The sequence below is a fragment of the Calliphora vicina genome, chromosome 3 (assembly GCF_958450345.1).
Source record: "Calliphora vicina chromosome 3, idCalVici1.1, whole genome shotgun sequence".
NCBI lineage: Eukaryota > Metazoa > Arthropoda > Insecta > Diptera > Calliphoridae > Calliphora > Calliphora vicina.
The window spans coordinates 16754365-16765395 of NC_088782.1; the positions used below are offsets into that span (position 1 = coordinate 16754365).

The 11031-nt window shown below is 31.4% G+C and overlaps 1 protein-coding gene across 1 annotated transcript; it reads left to right on the forward strand.

Moving 5' to 3' along the window:
• The first annotated feature begins 2881 nt into the window (after positions 1–2881).
• On the forward strand, positions 2882–4826 carry LOC135953701 (lipase member H-B). Its single transcript, XM_065503677.1, has 6 exons — positions 2882–2967; positions 3026–3159; positions 3359–3494; positions 3554–3882; positions 3957–4182; positions 4751–4826. Exons 1-6 carry the CDS (start codon positions 2882–2884, stop codon positions 4824–4826), a joined length of 987 nt encoding a protein of 328 aa, XP_065359749.1.
• Positions 4827–11031: the final 6205 nt, after the last annotated feature.

An 11031-nucleotide genomic window follows, 5' to 3' on the forward strand; every position in this document is an offset into this window, starting at 1 on the left:
GTTTTATATTTACAGTCGACTTTAACGTCAAAAGTATATTTTATCTTGTCTATGGTAGACCTAAAGTCCACTCTTAAGTAAAGACGACTTTATTTATCTTAAAATATACTTTATTTCTGACTATTATTATGGGCCAATATCTCTAGAATTTATCTAGTTAAAAACATGTGAGCTGTGACGAATCTTATATACCCTTCACCAAATTATACTTTAAAATACATTTTTTAAATATTTTTAGGTTAACAAAATTTAATTATTTTTTTTTCAAAATTGTTATTTAATTTTTTTTAAATTTTTTTTAAAATCTATTTTTAATAGTTATTTAATTTTATTTGACCGTTTTATTTAACTTTAATATTTTAATTATTTAAGCTTAAGGTCGTTTTTTATAAAAATATTTAAATTTTTATTTCAATATTTCGCTACATCAAAGTGTTGCATCATAGAGAAACATGGAGCGGAAACTAGAAAAAAACTCAAACATAAAAATTACACAAAATAATAACACATACGAGTGTTGTTTTTGTTTTCACATAGTTTTTTCTACTAATACATTCTCACCACTTAGGTTTTTGACAACTGATCTAGGTCTTTGACAGGAGAGTTTCCGCTCTTTTTGAGAAAGAATTTATAAAAACATTTTTTTGATGAAAATAAAATTCGGGTTAAAAATTTTTTTCTCGATTTTGACCCATAGTAGGTCCAACTTACTTATATATCGTTGCAATGCACTTTGAAATATCTATCATTGGATATCTTAGTAATCCAATTGTTCCGGTTTTTTCCTTATATCTCAGCCATTTGTGGGCCGATTTTGTCGATTTTAAATATCAAACGAGCCGGAAGAATTCCCGATATATTGATGTATGAATCATCTATGTAAGTTATTTGGGGGCTACGTCAGCATACAGACGGATAGACGAACAGACGGCCATGGCTATATCGATTTCGCTATCTATAACGATCCAGAAAATATATACTTTGTGGGGTCGCAAATGAAAAATGTAGAAATTACAAACGGAATGACATTGCGACTCATGATGAAGTATATAAAAAGTGAATGTGTTCCATTGGTTTCATCAGGTGAGAGATGGTTTATGTGGTGATTTTGACACGGAAGACAAAGATCGCCAAGGCCAGCCAAAAAAGTTTGAAGACCAAGAATTGGTGGCATTACTCCATGAAGATTGTTGTCAAACTCAACAAGAGCTTGCAAAATCATTGGGATCTACTCAAGCAGCAATTTCAAAACGTTTGCGAGCAGCAGGATTACAGGGAAATGGGGTACCATACGAATTAAAGACCTTGAAAGATTTTGCATGTCCGAAATGAAGCTTGAACGCTATAAAATAATGTTTGCACCCAATCATTACTTGCAATGAAAAATGGATCCATTACAATAATCCGAAGCGTATGAGATCATATGTGAAGCCCGACCAACTAGCCGAATCGAAAACAAAGGCAAATATCTATGGCGTTAAGGTAATTCTCTGTATTTTGTGAAGCGAGGATTGGCCGAAAAACGCCCAGAAATATACGGCCAGACATGAACCGTAATATTCCATTATGATAACGATATTTAGAATGAAGTGGTTGGGAAGTTTTGCCTCATCAACTTTATAGTCCAGACCGACTACTACTTGTTTCGATCTATGCTGAACACTCTCTCTGGGATAGGCTTCACTTTAGAACAGAGTATCCAAAATTGGCTTGATTCGTTCTTGGCCTCAAAATATAAGCAGTTTTTTTAGCTAGGAATCCATATCTTACCAGAATGATGAGAAAAAGTCATATTCTCAGAGGAATATTTGAAAAACTAAAGAATTAAGCCAAAGTATTAATTCGTACTGAATGTTATAATGTACTTGTAAAGAAACCATATCGAATTTGTTACTGAAAATTCAATTAAGAATTAATTCTTTCGAAGTCATCTGATCCATATTGGACTTTACCAGCATAAATTCCTCTAGGTTTCAACACCCATGATCTACAATAAATACGTCGGCAAACATAGAGTTCCCTGATTGGTTGTATAGAACATATGAAAAAAGAACAAAGAATTCAATAATCGAGTCATGGAATTTGGATCTTATGAGTCTAAAATTAAGGGACAAGAAAGCTCACAGTCAACTATCTTTCCTCGCACTATTGAAATGTTAAAGGAGGAGATTGTCTGGATTGCAATTGGATTCCTCTATACCGAAAACGTTAGTTCGACCGTGTTTATGAGAGTGGCCGAATTTGACGTTTGAGTTAACAGAGTTGAAAATCGTTTACATGGAAGTGGAGTTAATAAAACCAAAATAAAATTTCTTTTACTTGGAAAGCGATCGAAGAAAACTTTCGTTCGATATCGTGCAATAACCCAAAAGTATTAGGAACAAATTTAAATTGTCTGCCTTTGCTAAATATGGCTATAAACTTATGATTTTAACTATATGAATTAAAATCATATCTAGATAAATGATATAGAATACACGAAGCAGGCGAACAGTAAGAACGCTAACTTACTTAGTAGAATTCATTAAAAAATCTTTAAAATCTGTTTACCCGGACTATTTGTTTTTAAAGCAGTCCTTAATCATGAACATTTTTTTACAAAACCCAAACTAAAAAACGTCACAAATACGTATTAAAGTATTTAGCAAAAAAAATTCCAAAATTGCTAAAATAATGACAAAAAATAATTGACTGAAAATTTGATTAATTCACTTACAAAGTCATGCGAGATAAAACTGAATAAAATCTTGACCTAAGCATCATGATTTATTCGTGAGCTTTAGTTGATACTAGACTTTTGAAGTTAAAACAACAATTCTATTATAGAAATAAAAACTAAACACGAAATATGGAAAATTTTAGAAATTTTATAATAAGACACATGATCATTATTGTTGTGCACAGTTTGGTAGCGGAAGCAAATATTGACAATTTAGTGCAAAAAGCTAATATTTATTATCAACAGCCGTAAGTAAAGGAATTTGAATTTATAAAATTATTTAACATTAAATGTATTTCGTACCAGTCTACATGATGGCAAGGCCCATGAGTTCACTTTAGATACAATTCTAGAACCGGCCAGTAAAACGGATATAAAAGTTATTGTACATGGTTTTCTGGGAAATCGTTTTCATTACTCGATAAGACCCTTAAGAAATGGTAAGTTAAAAAATGTACTATTTAACAAAATAATTCCAAAAGTTTTTATGGGAATTCTGAATTTTTACTTATTTGGTGGTTTGTCTAATACTTCATAATAAGTGGACTTATCACATTTACCCACTAAGCCACCGATATGTCAAACCAAACTTTACATGTGGTAGTAATAAATAAAACCTTAATTATATTTTTCTGAAAGTGTATATGGCCCAGGGTAAGGAAAATGTCTTCTTAGCAGATTGGGAAGATGCGGCCACCTTAGATTATGCCAGTTCTAGAATAGCAGTTGCCAAAGTTGCTGTTTTCTTGGCCAAATTATTGGAAAAATTCTTAAAGTAAGTGAATATTCTTCAGTAAGTAAATCAAATCAATATTGTTTTTTATTTCTTCGTAGTAAACATGAAATACCTTTATCGGAAGTTCACATAATTGGCCATAGTCTGGGTGCCCATATAGCCGGTAATATGGGTCGCTACTTTAATGGTTCAGTGGGTCGAGTGACTGGTTTGGATCCCGCTCTTCCTTTATTCACCCCCAATGCCGCCGACAGTTTACATTCGAATGCTGCTTTATTTGTAGATGTAATACACACCGATTTTCCAGTATTTGGTGATAATACAGCACGTGGCATGGCGGATTTCTATCCCAATTATGGTCATGCTCCACAAAAGGGTTGTGATGATGTGGATTTAATAACTGCCAGTAAGTTAATTTTTGAGGCTTGTAAGTGCAAGAACATCCACTTCAATAGAAGACAAAATATAATAATTCCTATGACAAAATTTAACATTTTTCAGACAGTTGTAGCCACAATAGGGCCGTTTTATTATATGCAGAATCCATTGCTTTACCCCAAAATTTCCCAGCTATACCCTGTTCTTTAGCAGCCATAAAAACGCGTAATTCCGGCTTATGTTTGCAAAAGTTAAATAAAGTCATTCCCACAAAGTCTTCATTGGCAGAAGCTATTGCTTCGAAAAATGATGAAGTTATTGCTTATATGGGTGAAGCAGCTTCTAGAAGGTAAAGTTTATACAATATTAACAGTGTTTATAAGTCCCGGTCCACACTGTGAAACATTTGCTGCAAAACATTTTTAAATTCTCTTTTGAAACTGTCCGTATCCACACAGTTTTTGACATTTCTGTACAGAACGAATATTCGTATACATACTCAACAAAAAATTCATGTTCATGAAACAGAGTACCATTTTCCATTCCTCTTTCCCCTTTCATTAAAAAACTCAAATGTTTTGCAACAAATATTTTACAGTGTGGATGGGGTAACATCGAGACGAGATTCTAATTGTCAAAAACCTAAGTCTGTTGTCAAAAACCTAACTCTTGCAACAACAAAATACATGCTAGTCAATGTATTTTGTTGTTGTATCAGAAATATTATTTGTTGTATTTTTGTTTGACAAATAGAAGTATCTCGTCTCTATGTATAATTCTCTAGGGACTAAGCAGTTTTTAAATTTGTATCAAAAACTTTATAAAACAAAATTTTATTATAAAATTTATGTCATAAAATTAAAAATTCGGCCTTAAATATTTGGTAGACTTCTAATGTAATTAATTTCTTTCAACAGCGCCTCTGGTTTATATTATTTGGAGACTTATGATGCGCCACCTTACGGCATGGGTGTGTACACTCAGTTAAATTGACTGTATAAACATAGTTGGGTTTAATAAAGGTTGTTGGCATAACTAGAAAACCTCATACGTTATGTGTCTTTACTAACTGAATAAATTACCCCCTAAAATAGGCTATACAATAATGGTTTAAACTTATGTTATTGCTTAGTACAGACACAATCCCATACAATAATTAAACTTGTGAATGGATGAAGTGGAATAAAAAATAAATTTTTAATTTAATTTCAATAAAGTAAAAAAATTAGAGAAGCAATTTCAATTTAGGTCTCATATGAAATGATTTTAAATATTTTTGGATTTTTTAAAGTGTGTAAAATATTGATTGTTGATTTGCAAAAACATAGCCCAAGTTAAAAAGTTTTTCAAATAAATAAAATATGTAATTAAAATATGTATACATATGTATCTTATTTGGTCGTTACTTTTTTTCCTCAACAATGTGGCCTACAGTTAGGGTTGCCATCCGGGCTGGACTTGGCTGGATTGTCCAGCTTTATTGATGCCTGTCCAGTTTCAAGCTAAAATTGAATTTGTCCAGCTAAATAGAAATTTTCTACAATAATATCCATAAATGAAATTTTACTCTAACACAGGTCAACAGCAAAAAAAGGCTTCACTAACCATCACTATGCATCATGGTTACCTAAGTAACTCTAATTCTATTTAGTTCGGGTTAGTTCGATATTATTGCAGTTATAAATTGCGTTTTAATCGGCGTTGTAGTTTCGGAGTTATAATAACAAATTGAAGCAAAAAATATATTTTTAAAGTGAAAATAGCAAATTTTTGTGTTTTAAACAACTCATGAAAAATCTAAAACTGCAGAAATTGTTCAGGTTTATTACTTTGTCGCAAAAGCGTATATAATAGCAACAAAATGGTATATCGAACATAAAAATCGATTGATTGTTTTCGAATTTATTCACAATTAAGTAAATTCGCTCATTTTCACAAAATTTTACTTTTTTGTATTGCGTTTCAATCGGCTCAGTAGTTTCGGAGTTACAAATTGAAGCAAAAAATATATTTTTTAGGTGAAAATAAAATTTTTTTGTTTTAAAAAAATCATGAAATTCGAAAACGGGAGAAATTGTTCAGATTTATTGCATTATCGCAAAGCCACATGTAGTAGAAACAAAATGAGATCATAAAAATCGAAGGATTCTTTTCGAATTTATTAAAAATTAAGTGAATTCACTCATTTTCCTAGTTTTTTTTTACTGTAGCAAAATTAACATTTTCTCGGTCATATTTTTAATGTCCAGTTTTTTTTGATTTGTCCAGCTTTTTAAAACCCAATGTTCAGCTTTTTGCGAATCTGAATCTGGCATCCCTACCTACAGTATTTTAATTTTACACCAACAATTTTGTTTTCAAAATAAATAGTTTCATTCCTAACACAGACAGTAGCATGTATCAAACCATAACCAAACTTTATTTAAAATAAATAACCAAATCCTCCTATGATGAAATTTTTTATGCAACATTTTTACATTTCTTTGTATGTATGTATTTCTAAAACCCTTATACATAATTGTTCACTGATAAAATGTGAAAAATATTCCCATGTTTTAAACAATTTTATGATCACATACATAAAACTAACCAAAGAATATAATAAAATGAAAACTAAATTTAAATTCAATTTAATCCAATCTAAAACCATCAAAATATGACCCCTTTTTAACCAAATACTAAAAAATATGACTTCTGTGATCTGCGCGCATGCTCAATTCAAAAGCATGCTGTGTATCAGGGAAATGTCAACAAAATCCTTTAATTTACTGGCCAAAACTCATAAATACATTGTACTAAATACTAAACACTACTCCTATTTATTAAGAGGGAACGAACATAAAAATAAACCTCATCATCTACTAAGTAAAATGTCCGTCCTTCCACATAGGTTTCAGTAAAAAAAAAAGAAAAAGTCAAGAATAGAAAAGGAAGAAAAAAACTATTATCATTGTACGAGTATTAATATTTGTTTAGACACCTTAAGATGATTCTCATACAAGACGGTGGTAAATGTGTCTGTCTGTCTGACGTCTGCACAGCACAACAACACCAAAAAAAGGTGTCAACTAAAAATGTTTTTTTTTTCTTTAAATTTGTAGTTTCTTTAATGTTACAGGTTATTTTTCTACTTCCTCGCTCGCTGGTTTTAAATTTAATGTGTGAATATTTGTCCATTTGCTCTTGTCATTTGCAGTTATAAACAGTCGTAAATAGTCTTTGTATGAGGTTGCTCTGCACATGTCCTCATGGTTTAAGTTAAGTTTCTTCTTTTTTTTTTATTGTTAAATGAATGAATACTGTTTTTTATAGGAATTTTATTACCGTATTTTAAGGACATAAAAAATTTTACGAGCAAAATTAAGCGCGAGAGAGCAGTGGAAAAAAGTATAAGCTCGTAAAAACTAAAAGATGATTGAAATTAGTTTTAAATTAGAAAAAAAACAGGTGCTAAATTCTAGCGTTTAAACAACTTTAAATGGCTGTGAGTTGGAAATGATAAAAAACATTTTAGAATGTTAGAAAAACCAGTGTTAAATGAAAATTGTGTCAAATAAATTATTTTGGGGTTTTATCAGTTATACAAAATTCCAAACATTATAAAATAGCTTAAACTTCAGAAACTAGAGGAAACTTTTGAGAAAAAACAATGATAAACTTGAGTGATAATTTACTGAGATTCAGAATGATTCGAACATCAATAGAGAATCACAACCGAAACGGTTATAATACCGGATCTGCACTTAATCTCAACTTCCCGCCATAGTTCAAAAATTTTCCTATTTTCTAATAGAAATTTGACATATCATTCAAACTCATTTAACCATTAACACAAATTTCTTTTCAAAAAAATGACCATTGACAAATTTTCCAACTAAATCCCAAAAAAAAAACTTTACATTTTCCAATTTCAAGCTTCACTAGTTTATCTCAATGAATAAGTTTTTGTTTTTTGTTTCTTTAACAACAAAATTAAGTATAATAAACAAATATGGAATAAAAGTATGTGTGTTAAAAGCTAAATTTAGTACGCAACCGGAAATTTTAACAAAACTAAATAAAATAAAACGTTTTTCCAGCATTTTTCTGTATTTATTTTTACAAGAACGTATGTATATAGTCTGGTATGAACAATTAGAAAAAAAGTATTGCACAAATACAATGAAAATAAGTTGGAAATTTATATATGACAGACACGAATCTTGAATACACTCTACCTAAAAGTAAAATTAGAACAAAGAAATTAACGAAATTTCAAGACAAACATATCCCTGGAATTTCAAAAAAAATATTTCCTCAAATTCCCCGAAAAATTATCAAGATTAGGAATCGTAATGGTAAGATAGTATGTGAAGCCCGGCCAACCAGCCGAATCGACACCAAAGCCAAATATGCATCGCGTTAAGGTAATTCTCTGTATTTGGTGGGTGGAAAATATATATTACTAGTTGACCGCCCCGGCTTCGCCGGTAGCATTTACTAATGTTAGTTCTTCAAGTTTATCCAACCCACATACACCGGCCTGTTCTTATTTATTTGCAAATAAAATATCTAAGTTTGTACTGCATACTTTAGGGAGCTTTTTTATTACAGTTGACTGGACTCAAAAAAAATCCGAGTTTTACCCGAAATTTTTGAATTTGTATACCCTACACCACCATAGTGGGGAGGGTATAATGCGTTTGTGCAGATGTTTGTAACGCCCAAAAATATTAGTCTAACACCCACCTTAAAGTATACCGAGCGACTTAGAATCACTTTCTGAGTGGATTAAACGATGTCCGTCCGTCCGTCTGGTTGGCTGGCTGTCCATGTAAACTTTGTGCGCAGAGTACAGGTCGCAATTTTGATGATATTTCGATCAAATTTGGTACATATTATTTTTTCGGCCCAAGGACCAAGCCTATTGAAACTGGTTGAAATCGGTCCCCATACAAATGTCCTTCCGAAATTGGACTTTATCGGTCATAAATGTTTAATTTATATACACACAGAAAAAAGATCGATCGGATATCAGTTGTAATTATAAATAAGTAATAAGCATGACAGAAATTCGATTGTAATTATTAAAATTCTATATACTTAAACGATTTCTAATGGTTAGAATAATAAAACCTCAATAACAATCGAACTGAGCTTCCAACAACCGTAAAAGTTATTAATTGATGCGGTTTGTGTCTTTACTACCTTTTACTTAAGGTTTTCGGATATAGTAATTGATAATTGGTTATTCAAATAGAAAATAATTTCATTTCGGTGTTCACAATCAATAGAAGGTTTAGATTTTTTGACATTTTTTCAAAAAAAAAAAATAAATTCAAAATAATAAAAAATATTTCAAAGAACATACACAATCTACAGAAAAGATGTTGGGTAATGGACATTAAACGGTAGTAGTGCTTTGGACAATTGGACATTTGATGGCGTCACTTATAAGAATATGTAAGTAACATCCATTCATAAATATTTGCACTAAATATATTTTTAAATATGTGTATTTATATGTAGGTGTCTCAGTAGCAATTCTGGTTCTCATCCACTATTAGAATGAACATATTTGTAATAACTTTTCGAAAAATACAAGAATCCTTGATAAGCTTAACATATATATGATGTGCTGCCTGATATGATTAAACATATATCTCCAGTTTTTAGTGTACATGCAGGACAAATTTCAGATTCTAGACATATGTATTTGATCTTTCTATTTTGTTATGTATCATTTTCCTTGTTAAATAAAATGAAAAAAATATATGTATCTTGTTGAATAGAATATTATTAAAAAAACAAAAATTGTAGTTAATTACTCCAACTTCCAATATTGGTGCCCTTCACCGAATTAATTTTTTAAAACAGTTGTGAGTACCATTAATTCAGCAAAAGAATATTGTATATACTAATATATTCAGTAATTCCAACCGAATAGAACGATAGTACATGCAACCGACAAAATTCGATTGGCGCCAAATTCGGTAGTGAACAGGAATCTGTTTTCTGTGTGTATGTATCTACACAGATTTCGCTCCAAATAAGTTTTATATATACAAAATTCATGTCACCAAATTTTGTTACGATCGGTCCATAATTAGTCATAGATCCCATATAGACCCGCTTCCGAAAATCCCTTTAACGTGCATAAATCGCTTAAAGAAGTTGGTATACTCACAAAATTCAACATAGTAATCTTTCAAATAGACATAAATCACACGACCTAATTTCATGGTGATTGGTCTATAATTGGTCATAGCCCCCATATAAGGCCCTCTTCCGAAAATCACTCAAAAATATAAATTATTGAAATTTTAAAAGAAAAATGTTTTTGCTCTTTTACTTAGTGTAGGGTATTATATGGTCGGGCTTGTCCCACCATACTTTCTTACTTGTTTTTATATATATAGATAGAAGATGAGCTGCTGAAATCTTACCAGACAATCACAGGGAATCTGTACCGAATGCAACTGATTCCTTTGAAGCGAGAATTGACAGAAAACCGCCCAGAATATGCAGCCAGATATGAAACCGTAATATTCTATCATGACAATGCTCGACCACATGTTGCAATACCTGTTAAAAAGTATTTAGAATGAAGTGGTTGGGAACCGCTTTATATTCCAGACCATGCGCCGTCCGACTAATATTTGTTTCGATGGATGCAGAATGCTTCACTTTGGAACAGAGTTTTCGATGTCGGCTTGGTGAGCAGTTATTTTGGCTCAGAATCCATATGTTGACTGAAAGATGGGAAAAGGTCATAGCTAAAGGTAGGATCACACGATTGCCGCAATGAACCAATTTAATACAATTTTTATTGTGCTGAATTGGGGCCCAATAAAGAAATTGTCCCAATCAAATTCTCTGCAGTCACATGATTGCTTCATTTTATATAAATTTGATTGTCGTAAATTGGTGCAAAGCGATTTAGTGGCAATAATTGTCGCATTTCAGTCACACGATTGTTCTAGTTTATCATTGTTTCCTTATGTAAAATCATTTTAAAAACTTCAGAGCCTCTGCACAATGAGTTAGCATTATGCAATTTGACTGAAATTGTTCAGATACGAAATATCAAATGTAATAGTAATTCGATACGAACTTTTTTTAACTCCCCAAAAAGCACACAGAGAAAACAGATTCGTAGTAGCAACCGAATTTGTTGCCAATCGAATGATTCTGCCTTGGTGACCGAATTTTACAGTTG

Excerpts from the sequence above, each read along its gene's own strand:
- LOC135953701 (XM_065503677.1), top strand. The coding sequence starts at position 2,882 with ATGATCATTATTGTTGTGCACAGTTTGGTAGCGGAAGCAAATATTGAC. Across the intron at positions 2,968-3,025 it reads AATATTTATTATCAACAGCC|TCTACATGATGGCAAGGCCC; the intron begins GTAAGTAAAGGA and ends ATTTCGTACCAG. Across the intron at positions 3,160-3,358 it reads GATAAGACCCTTAAGAAATG|TGTATATGGCCCAGGGTAAG; the intron begins GTAAGTTAAAAA and ends TTTTTCTGAAAG.